Source organism: Xiphophorus hellerii, chromosome 12 (genome assembly GCF_003331165.1).
Source record: "Xiphophorus hellerii strain 12219 chromosome 12, Xiphophorus_hellerii-4.1, whole genome shotgun sequence".
Classification (NCBI taxonomy): Eukaryota; Metazoa; Chordata; class Actinopteri; order Cyprinodontiformes; family Poeciliidae; genus Xiphophorus; species Xiphophorus hellerii.
This window is the reverse complement of record NC_045683.1, coordinates 10,117,559-10,144,045: the sequence shown is the minus strand read 5'-3', so window position 1 is coordinate 10,144,045 and position 26,487 is coordinate 10,117,559. Positions and strand designations below refer to the sequence as shown.

The 26,487-nt window shown below is 37.5% G+C and overlaps 1 protein-coding gene across 9 annotated transcripts in view; it reads right to left on the bottom strand.

Annotated features, from left to right (window-relative positions):
* mmp11a (matrix metallopeptidase 11a) overlaps positions 1 to 25,883 on the bottom strand; it is a 38,155-nt gene extending 12,272 nt beyond the window's left edge. For all 9 annotated transcript variants that reach the window (XR_004341317.1, XR_004341319.1, XR_004341320.1 and 6 more), the window contains exons 1-2: positions 25,595 to 25,883; positions 2,644 to 2,870 (exon numbers count right to left, since the gene is read on the bottom strand). Coding sequence is in view for 1 of the 9 variants with exons in the window: in XM_032579660.1 (XP_032435551.1) it covers positions 2,644 to 2,870; positions 25,595 to 25,699 (332 nt within the window). In the remaining 8 variants the exon portion in view is untranslated. The remainder of the gene's footprint in view (positions 1 to 2,643; positions 2,871 to 25,594) is intronic.
* Positions 25,884 to 26,487: the final 604 nt, after the last annotated feature.

Here is a 26,487-nt window from a genome sequence, read left to right as displayed (position 1 = left end):
TGCTCACTTTTTTGCAGCTTGTTATGTTGGAAAAGTATTTTTTTTCCTCTTGCAGACTTCTCTTTTCAATCTTCTCACTATTTCTGGTAAAAATAATGACTGGAGAGACGATTTTAGACGGAAACTGAGTTTGGATTCACAAGGAAGAGGAAAAAGGAGACAAAAAAAATCCTAAATTTTGCTTTTCAGCTGAGAAGAGTTAAATTTATCAGTGTCAGTAAAATCTTCAGAATAAAAGCCCAGATTTTCTGAATAAAGTTCAGGTTAATGTGAATCAGTTCAAAGTGTTTCTGTTTATATGCAAAGCATCCATCTGTCTTCACAGTGGGACTTTCCTGTCTGTCACTCAAACACCTGCAGATCTGGAGATGTGACTCTGAGTCACGGAGCTGCAACATTCAGGATCATCTGGGTACATTTTCAACTTTGGATGGCGCAAAAACACAAATCAGATGAATTTTTCTATGGTTTCCAAGCAAAAAAAAAAAGCAAAAAAACAAAACATAAACAAGGAACAGTGGTTGTCACATTTATTTTGAGTTTTTATTGTTTTTTAGATGATATAAACCTCAGATTTAAGCATGATAGTTGTTCAGGAAAGGATTAATCTGCAGTTAAAGAAATACCATTTACTAATCTGCATTTCTTCAATTAATAACAGGAAAAGTTGCTTTATAGGACTTTATTTTTACAAACTTGGGAAAGGTGAAATTGTCACTTGAGGAGTTCTGGGTAAAACATTTTTATAAACAAAGAAGGTTTCCCTTCTGAGATGCAAAATGTGTAGATATTTTTTGACAGTTTTGGGTTAATTGCTGTTCTGAGTGTGTTGTTTTTCAGCAAATCGCCATTTTTAGAGTCTATATACTTCAATTAACAATAAATCGATTGCTAAATTAATTGAGGATTAGTTGTTGCTTTTTCCTACTCCCTTGTGTTTCGTTTTAGAGAATATTTTTCTGGAAATTTTATGTGTTAAAAAGTGTCAGTCATTGTGTTATTTTCTGTTCATCATGAATTTTTTATGCAGTTGGGCCTTAATTTTGAGTTGAGGTTGTGTTTCAGGGTCAGGGCTCCATAAAGCTCCATACTTTAAGATTGTGCAGCAGCCTGTGATCTCCTCTCAGTCCAGAGGAGATCTCCTTTACTGCTGGTTTTAAAACAGTCAAAACAAAAACATCCATCCTCCACTTCATGCTTTACTCTGGAACTTCTTCCAAAAGCTCAAATTAGTGGCCGATTCTAAATAAAACTAAACACGGGCGGTAAAAAGCATGGCTTCGGTGTAAGACGCCTGCAGTAGGTGGGGTGTAGTTTGACCTGGTGGGCCGTTGCCATGGCTACAGTTAACCACATCACTCAGGTGTCGCTTATATCGACCCGATCCAGGGGAATCTAATTAGTCTGCGGCCGGTTCTGCCTCCCCCGTGCTGCTTTCTTTCGCCGTGCTTTAATATGCTGTTATGCTAAAGAACGAGTACAATGAAAGGGACCCCGGGAGACGCAGACAGAGAGGCAGCAGCCGGCAGACGCCGACCGACTCTCGATGGAGCCGCGGCCGCAGATGAAAGAAAAGCAGCACCTCTTTGTGGAAATCATAAGTCCATGACTTCATTTTCAGATTGCTCTATCTGCTTTCTCATCTTTCATGGCGTTCCTGGAGTCGGTCGCTCTGTGTTTTTGATCTGTAGCAGCTCCCGTTTGGCTCTGTCTATCTGCTGTTTGGTCCTCAGAGAACGACCCAAATTAGGATTTTTTTTTTTCATCAGGGAAACATCTGCTGAGCGCAGCTGGAAACATGCAGACATCAGAGCTGCTGCATGCTCTGCAGGCTGCAGGTTTCACTCAGATTACACAAGTCAGAGCAACAGTTGTTTTGAAACTGCACATGTTCACTGTAATGCAAGGAAAAATTTTGCTGCTTATCCTTTGCTGCAGGGAAACCATCTAGGGCTGAAACGATTAATCAGATTAATAATGATTAATCGATTACTGAATTGTAATTAATAATTAATTATTGAATTGATACTCAATTGTTAACAGGAGTATATAGACTCAAAAAATGCCATTTGGTGAAAGAACAACACAGTCAGAGCAGAAGTTAAGCCTCCTGGCCAAGTGACAAGAATGCAGAAAATGGGTTCTGAATGATTTGTCAACAACAAAACACTTTTGTCTTTGTCAGCAGCCATTATACAGCGCATACAGTGTTAAAACCAGCTAACTAAATGTGCTGGAACTCAGGTTGGGTTGCTGGGTAACGAGCTGGGCTTCACTGGGGTTGCTAGGTAACGGACAGTGCCTGCTGATTTGAGATGTTACATTCAGAAGGTTTTTAAAATGGCTCATTTTCCAGACACCAAAAAACATTAACTTATTACCAAAAAACAGCAGAGTGTTTTTTTTTTAAGTGCTTTGATTGTTTTTAGAAGCAGTAGAAACCGAAAAATGTGAATTTTGCGTGAAAGGTCCCCATTTAGAGATCTGAGCAGAAGCACAAAAATGTCAGACGGATAAAGTCTGACAGAAAACAGAAGCTAAGAGCTGCTCCTGCTAGATATGGTTCATATTTTATCCCTACTGAGTGTGGATTTGTTAAAAGAACGACTGTTTAATAATCAGAAAACAATCTTATTTCCATACTTGTAGGTGAGATCCTTCTTGTCGAAACGTCCTCCATGCAGAACGAAGCGTCTCTGGCGGTGTCGACCTTGGTACTGCAGCTCCTTCTGGTTGGGGAAGTCCGGTACGCCACAGCGCGGCCGGTTCCATGTGTTGGAAGCGTTGGTGGACGGACTCGCCTCCTTCACCGAACCCTGAAGGTGAGGAGCCTTCCCCCTCTTCTTCAGGTCCGGGGACTTCTCAGAGGCCTGGAACGACCAAGAGGTTCGGTCCGGTTAGTTCATGGCTCTACGTGTCGCACACAGTGAGGAAGAAAGAACAGAGGCGGGCAGAGAACCCAAAAATTTCACTCAAGTAAGAGTAGCTCTACTTTAACGTATTATTACTGAAGTAAAAGTAAAAAGTATCAGTCCAAGAAACTACTAGAGTCAAAAAGTCAAGTACTGAGTAACTGATCAAACTATCAATCATTTAATATTTAAAATTTACCTTATCAGATGGACCAAATATAATGTTAAGTGGATATTTTTGTATTTTAAGGATGAAAATGATAAGAATTTATATAAGTAATAAAACAAAAACAAAACAAAAAATAAGATCTGGCAAATATAAAAATGTTCTAAATCAGTTTCTTTCAATAATAAATCTATAAAACTTTCAACAAAAACTGCAGGTGTGTGTCTGAGTCTGGTGAATTTCTGGTAAAATCATGTTTGTTCTTCATTCAGCAGGTAGAAAATCCAGAAATTTTACTCAAGTAAAAGTAAAAAGTACAGCGTAGTAAAAGTACTCCTAACGGTACATTTATTTCAAAAAAGGTTACTAAGTAAATGTAATTGAGTAAATGTAACTATAGTAGCTACTACCCAACTCTGTCAAACAGTAAGTAAAAGTACAGCTAAACAAACATATACTCTAGTACAAGTAAAAGTACCTCATTAACATTGTTATTTGCTTTTAAAAATACTTGAAGTACTGAAAGAGAATTTAGTCATTGAATTTATTCCTATCATTTATTGCACCGGCTGCATCTATATTTTCTTTAATTCATCAATATTTTTGACATATGCAGCCAAACGAGCGCCGTGAGTTCACAGAGTTCATCTCCTACAGAAAAAAAGCAGAAAATGTCAGAAGGAGATGAGAATGAGCGAAGTCATTACAGCTCATCCATATCTGACCTACATTCAGCCTAATGGCAGCCTGACCTCACGGCCGGGTCACTGAGCCACGTAGCTTGGCCCCACTGAGGGTCCCTGAGTGACCCATTACCCCTCGTCCTGACTCAGAGGAAATGACTCCGCCCATTTCCACATTAACTAATTACAGATCTGACCTATCCCATCGGCACCTCTCTCCATAACTTCAGGAAAAAACCCACGATGTGAAGAAAACTGCAGGGTGTTCTTTTCCTATCGCAAAATTACGTGCATTTCCCTTTCCGCTGCCGGTCCGAACTACCTGTGGGAAAAGACGCTATCGTTTTATTGTGTTGAGATGAAACTAATTACCTCTGTCAGTGGATCCTCTCAGTCTGCAGCTCTCTTACATAAGCTCTCGTTCAAACAACGATCTGACTCCAGCTTTTGTTCTCATCGTGATTTTTCTGCAGATTGACAAATTTCTGACATGCTGCAGCATGCATGACTTCAACTTCAAGAAAAATACTTAAAGGTTTAAGTTTCTCAGTACCTGGCTGCAGAGTTAGACAGTAACTAGTTACATTTACCTGAGGAACTTATATAAATTATCATAATTTTGTTCTTTAAAATACCAAATACTTCCACTTAATTTTATATTTTTGTCTGTCTGAGGAGGTACCTTTTAAACATTAAATGACATTTTACCAAATACCTTTTTATTCTTACCTGAGTAATTCTTTGAACGACTACTTTTTACTTTTACTTGAGTAAAAATATGTTTCAGTAGTGCTACTCTTACTTCAGTACGTTTATGGCTACTCTACCAGGCTGCAGGATTTCACCTTTTATCAATAAAGGATGGATAAAACATCTTGAGATTTAGTATATTAGGGTTTTGTTGCAGACTTTGAGGCCTCTGCTGTGCTCCAAAGTGGTCATCTAAATGTCCACGATAGCATCCATTCAGTCTTTGTTTTCTGCCTGTGTGATATGATGTCACGGGGGTAACAGGTTCAGGAAGGAAACCCAGGCTCCCTCTCTACCTCAGCAGCAGTCTGACCGATCCCACCAGGTTCCCAGGACAGGAATTGTCTCCTCCCATAGGGACATGTTTGGAAATCCATCAAAGAAGACACCCAGAAGACCGGACTCGTCTTATCTGACTGGTTTTGATTCTACGTGAATTATCTGGTGCCTGCCCACCAGATAGTCCGGCAGACTTGGTTTGATTGGCAACCAGAATTACAGCGTTTGTTAAATTTTCAGCTGCTGCAGTTCGATTTCACACGGCACTGTCAAAGAAACCAAACCGATTGAAAAACCTGTTCCCCTCCTTGCCTCTGGGGGCGCTGCACCAAGAACCACTAAAGGAAGCGACATAAAAACTTCTGAAGGAGACAGCTTCCTTCTTCACAAAATGTGAACAAAAATGGACTAACGTCAGATTTTAGCAGTTGGAGGATTTCTAAAAAACCACAAGCTATTTCTCCCTGCAGTGCATGTGTGTCAAACTAAAGGCCAGGGGGCTAAATCTGGCCCCCACAGCTTTTTTTTGTGGTCTTCTAGACTCCAGATGACAAATTATATCAGTCCCTCCCGTTTTTTATGATCACAGCTAAACAGATCTCTGTTTTTGTTGCGTTAGTGCATAATTGTGAGTTTATTGCACATTTTCTGCAAAAGAGGTAATACGCTTTGGGTTTACGTGATGCTAACTCCCACCTGCAGGTGGCAGTACTTCCTACTTTACAACACTGTTGCCTCAGCCTTTCTTGATTTCAAACTATAGATCGCCATATCGATCGTCTGTGATCGATATGGCGTATATGTGGTAAAAATCACATTCACCATCATTCATATGTACAAATGTTGCAAATTTCCTTGAAAATATTACTAAATTAACGGCACAAAATTTGCGATTTTGATTGCAAAAATCACAAAAGCAATTAAAAAATCCTGAAGTACAGACTGATGTGAGAAGATGTTAAACTTTATTTATTTTTAAGACGTAGACACAAGTTTGTTTTGGTTGTATTTACCCAGAATGCCCTGCGGTATAGTCCTCTTTCTGCTTTTGTAAGAAGTGAGATAATATGCCAGTTTTTTTCAGCAATATTAAGAAATTGTTGACTTTAAACAAGCTCCCATATCTTAGAAGAAGTTAGTTTCGTCTTATTTCAAGTGTACAATTATATTTGCAGTAGAAACTGGACCAAAACTCCTTGGTAAGATTTTGTGTTTCTGCACTGCAGGCAGAATAAAAACAACCTGAGGCTCGATCAGCAAACAGAGACCAGGTGAGTCTAATAAGAGAGACCATAACAGGGAGGCTAAATTAAAGCAGAACAAGCAAAACTTTGCTCTAACACGGTGCAGCGGAGACACGCACATGTTTGAGATTACCTGAGACAAAATGAGAACCTCTAGCAGGAATCCACAGAGCATGACAGCTTCGCTCTGTAAGAGGAGACGTTATTTAGAAAAGATGTTTCACTCTGCTGACCTTTGATCTCTGTTAGACAGACTGAGGAAGAAATGTAAATATCTCCATTATTCCACCTACATTCAGGCTAAATCCATACAGTATGTATAGGAACCCTCATACACTGCAAAAACACAAAATCTTACCAAGTATTTTTTGTTAAATTTCTATAGCAAATATCTTAGTACATTTAAATAAGACAGAACTAAAGTGCAAGTAACTTGTCAGCAGGAGCTTGTTTTAAATGGTTTTTTGCACAAAATAATTTTATATAAAGACATTTTAGTCTGGTTAGTTCAGAATGAGCTGTTTTATTTAAATCCAAATCAGCTGCTTATGGTCACGCCGCTCAACTCAAGGTTTACACACGCACATTAAAATACCTGCAAACAGATGCGCAATTATACAGTCGCACATCTTTGAAAAGCAGAAGTGGAGCCTCCTGCACAACCAACAAAGAATGCAGCAAATGGTTTCTGGATGCCAAGTGAACAACAAAAGACTTGTATTTTCCAGCAGCCATTGTACAGCAGTAAAACCAGCTGATCAAACATGCTGGAGCTCAGTTTGGGTTGCTAGGTAACGGGCAGTGCTTGCTGATTTGTGACACTACATTGTGGGAGGTTTTTCAAACAGCTCATTTTCTGGCCATCAAAATACATTAACTGCCAACTTAACTCAACTTAATGCCAAAAACTGGCAGTAAGTTAAAAAATGTAGGTACAAAAATATTTTAAAAATGTGAATTTTGCATAATAAATCCCATTTAAGTAAATAATTCCTTCCTGGTTTCACTGGCAGATTGTTACATTTCTAACAGGACATTTTTCCTATAAGTGAAATAATTTGCAAATGGAACCAGTTCTTATTCATCAATACTAATGAATTATTAACTTAAAACAAGCTCCTATTTCTTGCTGAAAAGTTACCTGTAGGTTAGTTTGGTCTTATTCCAAGTGCACTGAGGTATTTGCATTAGAAACTGGACCAAAAATACCTGTTAATATCCTGTGTTTTGCAGTGTAGATGAGCTGCTCCACCATGTTGCTGATGTAGGTTATGGGGAACAAAACTCAGCGGGATTCATGGAATGTGCTCCAGATTGCAGAAACGGAGTCACTGATGGCTCCAAATCCCAGAAAAAACAACAACACACACCTCAACCAACCCCCCAACCCCCACCTTTCTCCAGCTCCTTTGTTTCACTCTGGTTAAAGCAGATTTCAGCTGCTTATTCCGCTGCACAAAGCACTTATTCATGTCGGAGGGGATGTTTATGTTCCCGTCCGTGCGGCTCGCTCTAAAAGGCTTGTTGGAGTTGCTATGAGCGAAACAAAATGAGTTGCAGCTTCTAAACAGAAAAGGTTTCTACACCCCCCCCTGAAAACCTGCTTCTGGTTTGTTTTTGAGCTGGAAGAAATGTGAAAGACCAGTGTGATATGAAGTGCTATCTGGCTTCCCGGAACAGGTTCTGATAACATGCATTCAGAAGAACAACAGAAAGCCTTATCATGGTGTGAAGCAGCTCTGAAAGCCTTCAATCTAAAGGCCTGCAGGATGAAAAACAGCGTGGAGTTTGGTTAGTGAAGCTGTTGATCCAGCTTCACTAGGACGGCACACATAATCCAACAGTTTCAACTTTATCTAAAGTGAGTCAACATACGTAGTGCTGAAATGAGAGGAAAAGCTGAAACATCATCATTTGTTATGTTTTACTCATTTTAATATGAAATACTTCCAAGATTTAACAACTGCATAAAAATTAGACACAATTACCCCAGAAAAACATGATTTAGAAAATTCAACATTTGCTTTATGATGCATTTCCACATATTCATCTTTTACTTTACACCCAACTGCATGGTTCCAGTTAAAGTCTCAGGAGAGTTAAGCAAACGCCACATGTTTACGTTTGTGATGGTACAACAGTAAATTATTATTTTGCAGTCCTTTTTGAAAAGTAAAAAATTTGCAAGAAATTATTTTTATTTTTTTTGATTAATCTAAAATTTTCTGGAATTAAATCATGGAAATGTATGAAAAAGTAGAATAAAACTTTGAAATTTTGAAATTGATCTCAGAAAAAAAACACAACAAAAAACATGTGAATTGCCAAGTTTGAAAAGTTGAAAATGTCCTGCAAAAAGCTCTGAAAATTTGAGATCAATCTCTAATTTTCTAGAACGAAAACATGGAAATTTCTGAGTTTGAAAGCTAGAAGGTATCTGCCCAAAAACCTAGAAAGTTTGAGATTAAACTCAGAAATTTTCTCAAAAAAGTGGAATTTTGAAAGTGGAGTTTAAAAATTTGAAAACATGTGCCAAAAAACTTGGAAATAAATTAAAAAAACTCTAAATTTTCAAGTTTGAAAAGTCAAATATCTCTGTTAAAAATCAGAAATTTTGCAATTAATCTGAGAAATTTTCTAGAAAGAAAAGTGGAAATTTCCAAGTTTGATAAGTAGAAAATTTTTGACTTTTTGTTTTTTGGCAGAATTTAATCAATAAATCTATTGAGTTTATTTTTATAGCACATTTCACATAAAAAAACATAAACACATCATGCAGTCCACAACTGTGAAAACCAGTAACAGACATTTTGAAAATATCATTATTAAAATCATCAATCACAAACATCTTACTTTTGTTATTGTTCAAAGCAACTCTAAATGACTCTAAATTGCTCTTTATTTTTTTATATCTACATTGGCGCCGCTGTACCTTCATCAATACCACAATAAAATCAATCTGTTTCCCATTGTGTAATTATTTCATTGAATTCAATATTAAAAACAAATCAATATGTTAGTTTTGGTCCAATGTTTCAAGCGATACTAAAAGTTTTTTCCTGAAACGTTTCTGAGGTCTCTGTCAGGGAAGGAGGTTTGAACTTTGAGTCACCGGGTCGCGGGGCGACCTCCATCCTGAAGGCCTGTGTTCCTGCCTGACGTCGCCTGATCCCAATCAGTGCGCCGGGGTGGCTGCAGTGTCGGCTTTCATGCTCGTAAACCTTTGGCTAATTCTAACGGTTGGGTGCGCCATGGGGGAGGCGGCGGCGTTTCAAAGAGAGGGATGGAAAAAACGTGGCTAACGAGCTGAACCCCCCCGACTGGGTGTCAAATGGATCGGTTGACCTGTCTGACCCCCAAAACACCAGAGAAATAAACGACGCTCAATCCCGACCGGTCTAGCATCAAAGTTCAAGGTTAAAGCCCAAAACAAGAGGATTATCCGGATCCAAAATGTTCTCCATGTGCTCGACTTAGAGAAATGTTATGGTACGTGAACATTTGGTACTTTTAGCAAATAAAGCAACTTAATCATTAAAGATTAAGTTTTTCTCACTTACATGTTTCTGAACAACAAATGAACATAACTGCACTGCAAAAACACAAAATCTTACCAGGTATTTTTGGCCTAGTTGGTAGTGAAAATACCAACTAGACCAAGTACATTTGAAATAAGACAAAACGAACGTGCAAGTAGCTTTTCAGAGTCAATAATTCCTTAATATTGATGAAAAAGTTGTAGTTTTATTTGAGGAATTTTCATTGAAAAATATTTTGTTCTAAGTTAAATAATCTGTCAGTGGAACGAAAGACAAAAGAGAAATCCTTCAAACTCTAAACTCTGACGCTACTCCAGTTTTGTATCTTTGTGTTGCTTTTTCTACATTAAATATTCCACAGATTTCCTCTTCTTCCCAGTCAGCCATGTTTGTTTACTGTGAGCTGATGTTTGGTTTTTAGAGGTTTTGTGAGATTTCCTGTCTGAATGTTGGTGAATAAAATCTGTCTCGACACCATAAACTGCACAACCAAACCTGTTATACTTCAGACATTTTTTTTATCTTCGTGTGTTTGATCTCTCGGGTTTTAAAAATGAATTGATTTTTCTGCAGTGCTTACAGATGACTTTACAGTTAGATAAGTAAAATTTAAATAAACTGACAGATAAACTGTGTGTACGCCACTCGCCAGTGGGTATTTAGTTGTGTTTCTATTGCAAATGTGTGCAAAACTTTGTTGATATTCTGCTAATGTTGGAAACACATAATTATGCTAAATAAAATAAGTTTGTTTGCATGACAAATTATTAAAAAACAAACCGCGCCATCGTCATCCAAATACTTCTTGTCGTCTTCTTTGTCGTTTCTGGCAGTAGTAACATCTGGTTGTTGATCACATGACTCGAATGATGCAAAAAAAAGTGTTTGCACTGCAGTTTTATGAAATACACAGATTTTGATAAAGCCCCAAAATACGACGGCTTATTACTGCCATTGTTGAACAAGAGAAAAAGAACATTTCTGCCAAAAACCTGAAAACTTTTGAGATTAATCTCAGATTTTTTTCTAAAAGTAAGAACATTTCTGAATTTGAAAAGTCAAAACTTTGCTAGTAAAAATCTCAGAAATTTTTAGATTAATTTCAGAAATTTTCTAGAAAAAGTTGGAAAAGTTGAAAATTAGCTAGAAAAAAACTCAGAAATTTTGAGATTAATTGCTTTACTAGATTTACTAGAAAAAACAAGAACATTTTCTGAAATCTAAAAGTAAAACGTCTTCAACTTTTCTAGAAAATATCTAAATTTTTTGGCGAAAGTTTATCTGCAATGGTCCTAATTCACTGTTGTAGAAAAACCATCTCAATCCAGTGCAAACTTACATTTATCGAAAATGTAAGTTTTTTCAAAATTGGCACATAAGGCAATTTATTTTCGTAAGTCCAATTTGCATAATTATGTGGTCAATGGAAACGCAGCTCATTACTGTATAAATGAATACAAAAAATCCCATTTTATTTTCTGTTTTGTTTCTCCTTGCTGCTTTTAATTATCCAGCTTTTGACAGATTTATGCACAAAGCTGAGATGAAAAAGAAACCACAAAAGACGACTCAGCAGATGACAAGTTTTTAAGACCTTCCTCTCACAGATAACAACACTCCTGTAAGGAATCTATTAAAAACACACACTCTCATCACACAGTTACTCATCACTTTCTGCTCAGAGGGCAAAACGTCAGACACAAAACATCGATTCAACAAGACTTGTGCGATGGTTGTATTGGTGCTTGAAGAAGCAGGTGGGGGAGGGGCGAGATTACAAGTATGAACACATTGAGTTTCTGGTTACAGTGATGACAGGATCTGCACAGTGCTTTAGAGGATCTGACAGCGGTATTCAGACTGCACACAGAAACATGTTGGTGCATGGTGGGCGCATCTGCAGAGCGTCTCCAGTCAATCACCCCCTGCCGCCGCTCCATGGGGGGGTAAACCAACACCGCCCTCTGAGAGGGGGAAACCCAATGGGGTCCACTTTTAACCAGAATCACACCGCTGCAAAATGTTAGCACACTTTTCCTCTCTAGCAGTAGGCATCAGTAACCAGCTGTTTTTAAAACACACTCAAAATGCAGCTGGGCAAATTTTTCTCCAGTTACAAAATAAATAAATTCAGCAGAGGATGGTAGAGTACCCAAAAGTTACACTCAAGTAAGAGTAAAAAGTAGCCGTCCAAGAAATTACACAAGGTTAAAAAGTATTTGGTAAAAAGTCTAAGACTGTAACTGATCAAATTATCAATCATTTAATATTTAAAAATTACATCATCAGATGGACCAGAATATAAAATTAAATGGAAGTTTTGGTATTTTAAGGAACAAAAAATTCACTGATCAAATACGGAAGACAATTACGGCCACTTAAAAAACATACAAACAAAAAAACATATTCTGGCTAATCGTGAGATTTAAAAAAGAATCCTGAGAAATTCTGAAAATTCTGAAGAATGTCGGAATTCTTACTTCAATATCAGAATTCTGACTTTTTCAGAATTCTCAGAATTGATCAAAATTCTGACTTTTTTCTCAGAATTTTTACTTTAATCTCAGAATTCAGACTTTTTTCAGAATTCTCAGAATTTCTCAGAATTCAGACTTTTCTCAGAATTCTCAGAATTCAGACTTTTTTCAGAATTCTCAGAATTTCTCAGAATTCAGACTTTTCTCAGATTTTTGACATTGCTAAGTGAGATTACACTGAGAATTCAGAGATTAAAATCTGATCCTTTTCCATAGATCCAAACATCATTTAATATTTAAAATTACATTATCAGATGGACCAAAATATATAATTATGTGGAAATTGTGGTCGTTTAATGACCAAAATGAACATAATTACTATAAAAATACCACGATTATAAAATGACAAAATAGGAAAAAAGTGAAATTTTATCAAATCAATTTCTTTCAAAATGAAACGTTACCTAAAATGTAATTTGTGTCTCTGGCAATTTATATATTATATTTGTTCTTCATTAAGTGAAGTTACTCAGAGAATCCAGAAATTTAAAAAGTAGAAGTACCGATACTTCATAATAAAATTACTGAAGTAAAAGTACAAAGAACAACACAGCAAAGTCTTTTTTTTAAGTTCCCCTCATGTTAGACTGAAGCATAAGGAAGCTTTAAGGAGACGCATCAATGCCGGATTAATTTTCCTTTAGTAGCATTTTGTTTCTGCACTGGAATGGAAATGCACACAACAATCAGCCTGGGGGAGAGAAAGGATTCCAAGTAAACCCTTCAACTCCAAGCCTCTGTTCATTCTGAGTAATTTTCTCATTTTCTTGAAATAAATGTATTTGATTTATGATTTTTAATGACTCCCCCTCTTCTTTCCTGTCTTCCTGCCGCCATGAGCAGTAATATCTGTGGCTCCTACAAGGCAGACATAATAAAAACAAATTAAAATCTGCAAGATAAATGTTATTGCAGAGGTCAGCAACTTTTGGTTTTTCATACTTTTTGTCAGATTTATTACTTTTGAAAGTCTAATTGCTGTTGGCTGATGGATAAGTGAAACAAATGCGTAAATATTTCAATTAACATCTCTCATTTTTAGTTATTTTAGCAAAAAATAACTCCAGAGTTTGTTCTGACAGTTGCAGGAATTCGTTACCAGCCCTGCCACTTGAAGGCAACACATTCGCACGACATGTGTTTTGGATAACTTCAGTAGGAAATCTGTGAGTGCAGCAGATGCAGAGAGGAAAAGGTTGAAGGAAATTAGAGGCGCCGCAAAGGAAATTAAAAAGGGGCAAAATAATTCACACAGCGATGAGATTGCTGGCATAACCTGAGGCCGTGTTTGTTATTATATCTGTTTGTCACAGGAAAACAAAAAGAGCCGGGAGTTCTGTCTTTTCAGTATCATCTAAACATCTTGACTCGATACCAGCGGAACCAAACGATAGGAAGCGACTCAGTGAGTGTTTACATCCGCAGACAGATAAGTTTTCATTTCTTTAGGGTGTGCTCTACTTTAAAGACCAGAGACAAAAGAATCTGCTTACTGTACAAGAGGGTTTAGATATGAAAGGGTGCTGCAAGAGTTCCTAATCAACAAATACCTAGTTATCTTTAGATGTATTATGAAAATCAGAAACATCTGTTCTTATTGTTCCTGGAAAGCCTCTGAAATCTGCTGTTTTCTCCCTGCAGGATGACTTTGTGATGATTTCACTCATTAATGTGAGCAAAGCCTCAGGGAAGCGCGGGTTACCCTTAAAATCATGCAGCCTGGCCTTTAATTACACCTTTTTGTTATTGGGCTGCTATTTAAGCTTGGCAGCAGAACAAATGAAAGTGGAAAACATGAAACAAAAGGTCAAAGTTCAGGTGAGGATGGCAGTTACTTTTATAGGGGGATAAAACTCAGGTGCAATGCCAGATATAAACGGGAACCTGCAGGCTTGCAGCACCTGCGGCTTTTAAATGCGAGAACATTTAGCAAGAGCTTAGTTCTTGAAAAACAACAAATCTAAAAATAAAACTTCAACTACCACAACTGTTGCACCTTTAATGGCTCTTATTGTGATTTCTGGGAAAGTTGATGAATGGTTTTACTATTTCCAAATAAAAATCTGAAAATTGGGGCAAATTCATAACAGTATATTACCAGCAAGTTTGAAAAAAAAAAATGTATTAAAAAAGACAGCATTTATAACTTGAGAGGATTAGAGATTTTTTAATATAAAAGTTTATGTTTATGGAACAAATCTGACTAAAACTAAAGAGATAAAATCTATTTTAAAATATTATTTTCTCTCAAGGTATAATGAACTACATTAATTCAGTAGAGTGTTGTATCATTGCAAAGATAATATATTTTTGTTATTATCTTTATGTATACACACATTTCCTGTTTTGTGTTTAAAGATGTATCTATATGGATGATTGGTTGATGAGTTTTTTCTTCAAATTACTCGTTTTCATTCAAAACGTTTATGTTAACATGTGACATGCTCATTTTAAACTGTAAATGAATGAAATAAACAAATAAAGATTCAGCTGTCTTTACTCTTTTACTCCTTACGTAAATCCGTTGCCACCAACCTCCTTCAGAAGTGGCAGAAAACTAGCAAAGCACGATACCCTGAACGCACCACAAACATCATTAAACACACCATCTGGCATGAAATCTCGGAGTAGTGATCAACTCAGACCAGGACCTTCAGAGTCACATAAAGACGGTTACAAAGTCAGTCTTCTATCACCTGAAGAACATTTATTAAAGGACTAATGACCCAGTAAGATCTAGAGAAACTCATTCCTATGTTTATTTTTAGTGGCATTGTTTACTGCAACAGTGTCTTCATGATTCTACCTGATAAATTCAGACAGTTGAGGTTCTTTAAATACTCCCATTAATCATTTATCAACATTTTTGATGAGGATTTGTTTGATGATTTTGATGTGACAAAATGTAATGTTTACTCATAATTGGTAACTGCATGATGTTTTTATGATCTAAAGCACTTTGAACTAACTGCATTGTTGCTGAAATGTGCCAAACAAATGAGTTTGACTTGATCGTAGTGTGACTAGAATGGCCCAGTCAAAGTCCAGACTCCTTGGTTTCCATTCAATCTGAGTCAGAGAAGTGGGTAAAAAAAAAGCTCAATGTTGTAAAGCAAAGCTGGTAGAAATATACTATGGGCTTGTAGTCCATTATGGGGGCAAATGCATGCCACACTTTTCAGATTTTTACCTGAAATAACTTTAAATCATCACTTTCCTTCCAAAATACAATCACTTCCCAAATCGTGCTGGTCTATCACTTTTTTACAATACTTTAAAATGTGTGTTTGTTATGTAACAAACTGTGGAAAAGTTTCAAAAGATGTGACACTGACATACGCAGGCGCTGCTGCTTATATCAGCGAGAGAGCGCAAACCTTTCTGTCGAGGATAACGACCGATATCAATCCTCACGGCCGAGTTTAAACGGAGGAAATCGAATCAAAGCGCATGAAGTGAGAGTTCAGTGCTACGAGCCTGAGAAGCATCAAAAGAACCAGATGCACTAAACTGTCGGCACAGAGCCAGAAATGCACACAAGGATTGTGTTCTCCAGATTTATAAGCCATGTGTACATGAAAATGTCAGCCACAAACCTCCTCCATGCACAAATCAAACCTCCATCCCACAACTGAGAATTACTTCTTTGTCCTGTTTGAATCAGTCGGTTAGATTTGATGCTTTTTTTTTGCATCTGTGTTGCATCCAGTTCCAGTTGAGTAAAAGTAAGAGCAGTATACTCTTACTCTTTATTTATGACATGTAAATAAAGATATTTACTTGTCTTAACCTCTCAACAGAGCCTCATTTTGAAATATTTGGACTATCCCTTTAGTAAACTAAAGACATTCCTCAGAAAATTATCCTGTGTTTGACTGAAACTGAGAGAAAAAGAAGCCAAAGACTAAAGAAAATCTTTCAGAAAACGATTGTTAAAAGGGGACCTACTATGCAAACTTCACATTTTGTGCATTTTCATGCTTCCATTTGGGTCTCAACTGCTCCTAAAAACAGACCAAGTGCTTAAAAAAAACCACCCAGCCGTGATTTGACAATAAGTTAATGGTTTTTGGTGTCTGAAAAACAAAACATTTCAAAACCCCCTGGATGTTCAGTCACAATCAGCTGGGTTGCGCTGCACCGTAACCTAGCAACCCAGGCTGAGCTCCAGCACATTTAGTCAGCTGGTTTAACCGCTGTACAGTATAATGGCTGCTGGAAAAGACAAGTGTTTTTTGTTGACTGACCATCCAGATTCTTTGTTGGTTGTGCAGGAGGCTCAACTTCTGCTTTTCAAATACATAAAGCTGTATAACTGCACATCTGTTTTCAGTCATTTTTACAAACGTTGAGTTGACGGATGTGGCCAGCAGCAACCAATACGGATTTAAAGTGACAAAAGTCCTAAAACAGCTCAAAATAAGCAGAATTGACTCAAAATCACATTATATGAAAATGATTTTGTGCAATAAGATGTAATGAAAATGTTTGACCTATTCTAACCAAGGAAGCATACTAGGTCACCTTTAAAACTAAATCAAATTCTGTTTGCTTGGAAAGAAAGCTTAAGGAATGACTGGAGAGTGCTGCAATAAGAAAAGACCTTAAAACTACAAAGAAAAATCGGAAATTCATTGAATTTGTATATTTCCTTCTATTTCTAATTTAAAAATCTGGATTTAGGGTAAAATATACTGAAAACCAGACATCTATTCTCCTGATCAGTAAATGTGTGAATGATTTCATTCAGGCTGCAGAGACTCCCGAACCCATTGGTTCCAGAATGGACCTCTGGCAGCGATCGGCAACCACATGTTAATTTTTCATTCGCCACTCACAACCCGGCGCAGCTGTGACCTAGATCCACTCGGCGGCTCCGACGTCACCTCTGCTCTCACGGTGGCTCCACCAATCACTCCGCGCAGAGACATCAACGCGACGGGACAAAGAGCGCAGGGAAAACCACGGGAATTGGGCTTTATTGACAGAAGGAGAATCCAAACAGCTCGCTGTTACAGCCAGCCCCTCTGCGGCAGAGAAAACAGAATCCCACTGCCCTGAATGCCTCAGACTCCCAGGCCTGTCCGGGCCTGTGCACTCAAACGTTAAAGACACAACCAGCAGATTAGGCCTTTCTGGGTAAAAGTGAGAAGACTAAACAAAGTCGTCACAGGTGCAACATAATGTTCAGATTCAAGGATTTGAAAGTACCTCCACGGCTGGACTTAAGATGGGATAAAACTGCAAAAACAGCAAATACCAAAGTGCAGAAGAAGAGTTAATATTTATAAATGGGTCAATAAAGCATTCTGGCAATAAACTACCAGCTTTTATATCTTATTTATTCTTAATTTGGCCTAATAATGAGAAACTAGAAAATTTCGGAAGAAATTTAGCCGGGGCCTGCCAAGGCGCGCCCGTCGGGCATGGGCCCGGCGTCGTCACGCTACAAATCGGCGTCGACGCTAAAGAACGCCGCGATGTAATCAGTGGCACGCGGAGAACCGCAAGAACGTTAAGCGAGGCGGACGTGCACCATTCGGTACGATTTAAAATGTTGTCAAGGCTTTTATTTTGGAAGTTTTGTTAAACTTCATTTCAAAGGGCCAAACTAATCCCAAGCGTAATAGTCCTTGGGTTAAAATAGTTATATAATGCTCAAAACACAAGTAGCTGATGTAAAAATATTCAAGGCTTTTATTTTGAAATTTTCAGTATGCTTCATTTTAAAGTTCTGAACTAATACCACGTGTAAGAGTGCTTTGGATGAAAAAGTCAAATAAAGCCAAAAAGAGCAATTACGTCATGTAAAAATATTCAAGGCTTTTATTTTGAAACTTTTGTTAAGCTTCATTTCAAAGGGCCAAACTAATACCATGTGTAACAGTGCTTTGGATGAAAAAGTCAAATAAAGCCAAAAAGAGCAATTACATGATGTAAAAATATTCAAGGCTTTTATTTTGAAATTTTCAGTATGCTTCATTTTAAAGTTCTGAACTAATACCACGTGTAACAGTGCTTTGGATGAAAAAGTCAAATAAAGCCAAAAAGAGCAATTACGTCATGTAAAAATATTCGAGGCTTTTATTTTGAAATTTTCAGTATGCTTCATTTCAAAGGGCCAAACTAATACCATGTGTAACAGTGCTTTGGATGAAAAAGTCATATACGGCCAAAAAGAGCAATTACATGATGTAAAAATATTCAAGGCTTTTATTTTGAAATTATTATTATGCTCCATTTTAAAGTTCCGACCTAATCCCATGTGTAACAGTGCTTTGGATGAAAAAGTCATATACGGCCAAAAAAAGCAATTACATGATGTAAAAATATTCAAGGCTTTTATTTTGAAATTTTCAGTATGCTTCATTTCAGAGGGCCAAACTAATACCACGTGTAACAGTGCTTTGGATGAAAAAGTCACATAAAGCCAAAAACAGCAATTACGTCATGTAAAAATATTCAGGGCTTTTATTTTGAAATTTTCAGTATGCTTCATTTTAAAGTTCTGAACTAATACCACGTGTAAGAGTGCTTTGGATGAAAAAGTCAAATAAAGCCAAAAAGAGCAATTACATGATGTAAAAATATTCAAGGCTTTTATTTTGAAACTTTTGTTAAGCTTCATTTCAAAGGGCCAAACTAATACCATGTGTAACAGTGCTTTGGATGAAAAAGTCAAATAAAGCCAAAAAGAGCAATTACATGATGTAAAAATATTCAAGGCTTTTATTTTGAAATTTTCAGTATGCTTCATTTTAAAGTTCTGAACTAATACCACGTGTAACAGTGCTTTGGATGAAAAAGTCAAATAAAGCCAAAAAGAGCAATTACGTCATGTAAAAATATTCAAGGCTTTTATTTTGAAATTTTCAGTATGCTTCATTTCAAAGGGCCAAACTAATACCATGTGTAACAGTGCTTTGGATGAAAAAGTCATATACGGCCAAAAAGAGCAATTACATGATGTAAAAATATTCAAGGCTTTTATTTTGAAATTATTATTATGCTCCATTTTAAAGTTCCGACCTAATCCCATGTGTAACAGTGCTTTGGATGAAAAAGTCATATACGGCCAAAAAGAGCAATTACATGATGTAAAAATATTCAAGGCTTTTATTTTGAAATTTTCAGTATGATTCACTTCAGAGGGCCAAACTATTCCATTGTGTAACAGTGCTTTGGATAAAAAAGTCACATAAAGCCAAAAAGCGCAATTACCTGATGTAAAAATATTCAAGGCTTTTATTTTGAAATTATTATTATGCTCCATTTTAAAGTTCCAAACTAATCCCATGTGTAACAGTGCTTTGGATGAAAAAGTCATATACGGCCAAAAAAAGCAATTACATGATGTAAAAATATTCAAGGCTTTTATTTTGAAATTTTCAGTATGCTTCATTTCAGAGGGCCAAACTAATACCACGTGTAACAGTGCTTTGGATGAAAAAGTCATATACGGCCAAAAAGAGCAATTACGTCATGTAAAATATTCAAGGCTTTTATTTTGAAATTTTCAGTATGCTTAATTTTAAAGTTCCAAACTAATCCCATGTGTAACAGTGCTTTGGATGGAAAAGTCAGATAAAGCCAAAAAGAGCAATTACATGATGTAAAAATATTCAGGGCTTTTATTTTGAAATTATTATTATGCTCCATTTTAAAGTTCCAAACTAATCCCATGTGTAACAGTGCTTTGGATGAAAAAGTCATATACGGCCAAAAACAGCAATTACCTGATGTAAAAATATTCAAGGCTTTTATTTTGAAATTATTATTATGCTCCATTTTAAAGTTCCGAACTAATCCCATGTGTAACATTGCTTTGGATGAAAAAGTCATATACGGCCAAAAAGAGCAATTACGTCATGTAAAATATTCAAGGCTTTTATTTTGAAATTTTCAGTATGCTTCATTTTAAAGTTTAAAACTAATCCCATGTGTAACAGTTACTGAGTTAAATCAGTTATATACAGCCCATAGCAGCAGGTAGTTCTAAAGGCCAGTTCTCAGTCCTGATCTGTTTCAACTGAGGGTAGATAGAACTACAGTGATGCGTATTCGTAGTCCTAACCAGCAGCCAATAGCCTCTTGAGTTCCGTTGCTATGGTAAATAATGGTCTCAGCAGGTGTGAGCTGTGAGCTCTGAGCTCTCAAACACACAAGTGTGTTTGAGCAAACACACTTTACTGAAAAAAAGCATTGGAAACAAATCCTTCTTGTTCGGGAACCGTAATACATATTGGAAAAGCGTTTTAAGCGTATGACAGGTCAATGTGTCTTCTGCGATAGTCCCGAGATTCATATCTGTACCTCACTCAGAGCATTTACAGCGATGAGAGAAAGAAATGTTGTGCCCAGATCTGAACCGAGATCGGCTGTCACTGTAATTTGAGCAAAAATGAGAAAGTTTGGGTCGCTTAGAGGCAAATTGTGGACAAACCGTAACTGGTATCGACGAGCCGTCTTCACTTTCGAAGAGATCACAGACGTATCTACAAAATGAAATTTGAATGGCATTTCTAGGTGAATTTGTGACGACACAGCAAATCCTCAAAAATAGGGTATTTCTAGGATTTTTCCCATTGAGTTATAATGGGGTTTTTTTCGTAGTTTTTTGCGAATTATGTCGCCACGTTAAGCCCAAATCCCACCAGAAGTAATAGCTCCAATGGCGTGAATTTTCTGCACGTTTTGATACCTCATTTGTAGGTGTGCACCCAGCGGTACGAGCCGCATTAACGGTTACGGAAGAAAAATAAAGATTAAAGAGACGCTTCTCTCCGACAATAGTAATAGGTTCCTGCCATTGCTTTGCATGGCAGGCCCCAATCATCGTCCGTCCGTCCGTCCAAGGAAGATTATTTCAGTAGTTTGTATGCAGGAAATTGTTCTTCTGGTCAACTCACTCAGTGTTTACACACGCATGTGAAAATGGCTGCAAACAAATGTATAGTTACACAGCTACATATCTTTGAAAAGCAGAAGTGGAGCCTCCTGCACAACCAACAAGAGCACAGCAAGTTCTGTATAGTAAGTCAATAACAAAGCACTTGTCTTTTCCAGCAGCCATTATGCAGCACATACAGAGGTAAAACCAGCTGACCAAACGTGCTGGAACTCTGCTGGGGTTGCTAGGTAACGGCTGGGTTTTGCTGGGGTTGCTAGGTGACGGGCAGTGCCTGCTGTTTTGTAATGGCTTACTTTCCAGATACCAAAAAACATGAACTTATTGCCAAAAACCAAATGGTTGTTTTGGTTTTTAGAGACCCAAACAGAAGTACAAAAATGTTCACAATGTGAATTTTGAATCATTGAATTACTGCTTCGTGAACTAAACATGTTGTTGCTCTTTCCATCAGAGTTAGTTCGTGTCAATCCTGGCTGAAAATTATGACACAATCTAAAAAAACAGACGTTTTCGTTCACATGCAGAAATGAATGTCCGTCTCTCATGACATCCCGGACAGCTCAGAGTTTCCATGACACTTATGTTGAACAAAACCGTGTGTTTTTTCCATCTCGCAGTACAATAAAAATGTGCAAACATCTCTTTGTGTTTACCAGTAAACTCTATGTTCAACAGAACCAAAAATAATCACGTCTTCTAAAATGATTATAACTGTTATAACTGCTTTCTAATGTAAAAATATACAGATTGAAAATGGGATTATGATCACTAACAAGGGAGGTGAATTACACAGATTATCTCTTCATTATGGCACCTGTTGGTGAGCTGGATGTGTTGGGCGGGAAGTGAACTTTACATCTCAAAAGTTTACGAATCAGAAGCAGAGAAAATGGTTTGGAGCGAATCCAGAACGGTTTTCAAAATGCTGAAAAAGTTAATTTTGGTTCTGATACTAAGGTGACCACAGTTTGTGGCTCATAGGACGGTCTGAGTGTCTGCAGTGACCCTGGTCCACTGCCAAAAGCTCCAACAATGAGCTGAACTGGACCACAGAGCGATGGAAGAAGAATGTGTCCTGCTTTTGATGAATGATGAAATGTTTTCTTTGTCATTTCACAGATGGATGGATGAACATGTTTCCAATATTTGCTCATATGCAAAACGTTAAATGTAACTTTTTGTTACTTTCCATCAGGGACTATTACTTAACATCACACTGCAAAAAACACAAAAGCAAATATTTTTGGTCTAGTTTTTAGTGCAATTATCTAAACACAATAGAAGTAAGACAAGTACTAGTTCCAATGGCAGATTATTTCACTTATAACTAAAACCTTTCCATCTGAATTTAGAAATTGTTGACTTAAAACAATCTCTTATGTCTTGCAAAAAAGTTATTTGTTAGTTTTTGGCTTATTTCAAGTGTACTAAGATATTTGCACTAGTAACTAGAGCAAAGACACTTTGTAAGATTTTACGTTTTTGCATTGCAACTAAAGCTGCGGTGATGTAAAAGCAGGAAGTACTGCCACCTGCAGGTAGGAGTTAGCAGTCACCCAATATTTTTGTGGTCATTTTTGCGGAAAATTTGCAACAAATTCACAATTATGCACGAAAACCTAAAAAAAAAAACAGGGATCTGTTCATTTTGCGTACATTTCTGTGATTGATGTAATTTGGAGTCTTGAGGGCCACATAAATAGGTATGATGGGCCAGATTTGGCCCCCGAGCCTTGAGTTTGACACCTGTGCAGTAAGTGGGGGAGAGTTGAAGAAGTTGGACAGACATTAGAGGAATTGCTGCCCTGAAACACAGCTGACTCGTCCTCATTTTATGCCATAATAAAAAAGATTCCCACTATTATCAATGCTGAGGTGCCTCAGGGAGCCATTGTTGGCAACTGATTTTAAAATCAAGTAATCAGTACCAACTGAGTAATAAGTAACCAGAAATCAAGGTACCTACGCCTAGGCTACGTTCACACAGAGGGTTCTGATGCTCATTTCTGATTTTTTTTTCTGAAATGTAATGTTTGTTTTTTTGCAGTTCATACTCTGGGCCACCGTAGTCTTCTGTGTTAGTGTTTTACATCCCCAAATGTGCAGAAGAAGAGCGTTGACGTCACACAGCAGTGCATTGTTTACATTAGTGATAATCGAAGGACTGGTCTGTGGATTGATTTAAAGTTTGTTCAGGAATGTGAGCCGACAAGATCATCACAAGATCATAACAACATGGAGGAAGCTAGTAGAAAGAAAGCACAGCTAAAAGCGACAGCTTATTGTGGAGCATTGACTTAAACTTCTGATGCAAACTTCATTCAGAATTATAATTGTCAGCAGTTATTTACATCCTGATCTGGCAGATTGCTATCGGAGTCCTTCCTGCCATCAGCATCTACAAGAACCTTGAATAATATGAGTTACATATAATTTCCCTTTGGGATTAATAAGGTATTTTTAATTTATTAAGTGAAACTATCAGCTGGACCTTTTTTCTTTAGACGCCCATTCCTCTCCCACTGAGGTGCGACCCTGGGCGGACAGCCACATCAGATCGCTCCCCTCCAGCTGTGGCATCAGAACAACAAACACCGAACTCAGATGCAGCTCTTTGCATCTCCACTGTGTGAGCTTGACGGCCCATAAACATGAAGCAGCAGATTGTGTTTGACCCGCCGCGGCTTGTCCTCGCCTGAGTATAAATCTAGTGAAAGCACCAAACAAAAGCTTGCTGCTCTGTCCCCGTTCATCTCTCACCTCTGATCATCTTGTTCTGCCCCGGCTGACAGATGTTCCTGGAGGAATTTATGGTTTTCCCTGTCAGGATCTTTGCAGCTTTCGTCCGGACCACACCCCCTGCTGAGCGTAATTTGCTAATGCTTTCAGAGCAACAAGGCGACCCACATTAGATAAATGTTTCTCTGGAACTTGGCAACTATTCTCAGTAACAATTTTATCCAAACGGCATGGTTTTCTGATGAACTGTTTTTGTCGGTTTACCTGTAAACAGGACATTCCTGCGAAGGAGGCTGGCATACCAAACAATCCGCTCACTGTAAACAAAGCTTAAATATTTATTCAGAGAAGTTGTAATTTGATGGGAGATGAGAGGTAAACAAAACAAAGGCGACTTCTGTAATGACAGAATGCAATAATCACAACAGCATGTGATTTAGGAGCTGATTAAAGATAGAAATGAGTTAATCTGACAGTCCAAGTACTGTCGCCATCAGGACTGCTGCTAATGTTGGACCTCTTCTCTTTTATGGTGTTGTTGACAAAATGCCTGAAAGGGCTGTTATTACAGCTTCCTGCCATGGCTGCAGTGGAGCTCAGCAACTTGGACGTCTTTTTTTCAACTCACCCCCCCACCAAAAAAAAAGATCAGTCCTGCCTGCAAAACCACAACTCTGCTGTCATCTATAGAAGTCCAAAAGTGCCAAAATCAAATAAAAACCAAAAAAAGATCCTCCTTAACGCCAAGGCTTCAACAATGCAAGGGTTGTTTCTGCTTTACCTTAGCACAAGAGATAAGAAATAAGAGAAAGTAGAAGGAAAAAGAGAAACAGAAATATACAAATATATTTAAAGAAAAAATAGGAGAGAGACCAAAGGAGACACTATAAATCTGTGAGCGTTAAGAATGTGGAAATAGATAAAAACATTCAAAAAATGTATAATTTATTAATTTTAGGGCTAAAATAAATTAGAAACACAGAAATAAATGTGTCTAAAAGTTTTATGACAAAAAATAAATAAAATATCTGATCAAATTTAAAAATAATTAAATAATTGGAATAATAGTACGTAGGGATACTTTTATATACAAAAATTCATTACAATAAAACATTCATGGAGAAGGGTGTGAAAATGACAACCAGCCTTATATGTCAGTAAGAGAAGATAACAAAAAATGTTATTGGAAATTGAAAAAAAAATCTAAAAAATAAAAACAAGTAAACAAAAGTACAAATATAAATTGATGAAACATTAACCATGGCTAATACTCATATTTTTATTTATTTATTTGCAGGGTTTTTGCATTAATTACTTTGCTAAGACTCTTTATTTATTTTTGACTTTTGGCAGTTCTAGGCTTCCATACACATTCTGCCTGTGAGCATACCCATGGAGATGCTCGGAGTCAGGGCTGCGTGTTTACGTTGGTGCTGAGCAGACAGAAAATAAATGGTGATAATAGTCTCTGCTTTAAAGAACTTTAAGATGTAATAGCAGGTCAAGCGCAGTGCGGGTCTAAAATAACAATTTTCTTAATCACAGTAGAGAAATTGGTCCTGATGAGTTAAAGGTGCGCACATACCTAACCTACCAACTAATATTTCAAACAATAGCAAAAATCCAACTCTTAACAACCGCAACCTGTTGCGCATGAATGCGAATGCATGCGTGTTTTCTTTAGAGTCCGGGGGGATTTGAGGGAGATTCCGCTGAATAAAGAAAATCAGCAGCAAATATGTATTAAAGACGCGTGCAGCAGTTTTAAACTCAGATTATTTAAACTAGAACAATCTCCTGCATGAAGCTGAAGTGGAGACAGACAGGAACTCACCGGTGCCGCTTTGTACCTGCCGGCTCCGCGCACTGGAGCACCAAGCATGCTCTGGAAACACTGCAGCGCAAATACGCAGAAGCACACGACCAGAGAAGTCCGCATCCTCACCGCCGTCCGTCCGGAGCCGCGCAGGATGGAGGTGCAACGGGTGTTTTTGGCGCAGCAGTGTGCGGTGTGCAGTGCCGAGAGTCACACGGCTCCAGGATGTGGGGCGACTTCTCCTTAAATACACTCTGATTTCTTTGTTCCCTGTTTTTTTTTTCCCCATACACTTTTTTTTTTGCAGCCCCGGGCTGATAATACCACCCGCTACCATGTGACTCTTAACCGTTTCACTGCCGTGTTCTGCAGGGCAAAGAGTTGAGGGACTTTTCATCCAGATAAAAAGTAATTTAATACCAATTAGCCAAACAGTTCCTCACATGAAACCCAAACTGTGACGCACAGCGTGACCTGGAAATATCTGGAACAAAAACGCCAAGAAAACAACCGGCAAAGCGCAAAAATGCAGCCAGTTTTATAAACTTAAAATTCTCATTGCGTTCGAGCACATGTGTCAAACTCAAGGCCCGGGGGCCAAATCCGGCCCGCCTTAACTTTTTATGTGGCCGGAAGGCAGAGGTGGGTAGAGTACCAAAAAACTGTACCCAGATAAGTAGTAGTACTTCAACATATTCTCAAGTAAAAGTAAAAAGTAGCCGACCAAGAATTTACTCAAGTAAGAGTAAAAATGTATTTGGTAAAAAGTCTACTTGAGTGCTGAGTAACTGATCAAATTATCAATCATTTAATATTTAAAAATTACATAAAATAAAAAGTTGAGTGGAAATTTTGTTATTTTAATTAGCAAAATGAAGCTGAAGTGTGATTTTGACTATTTTAGATTTTTT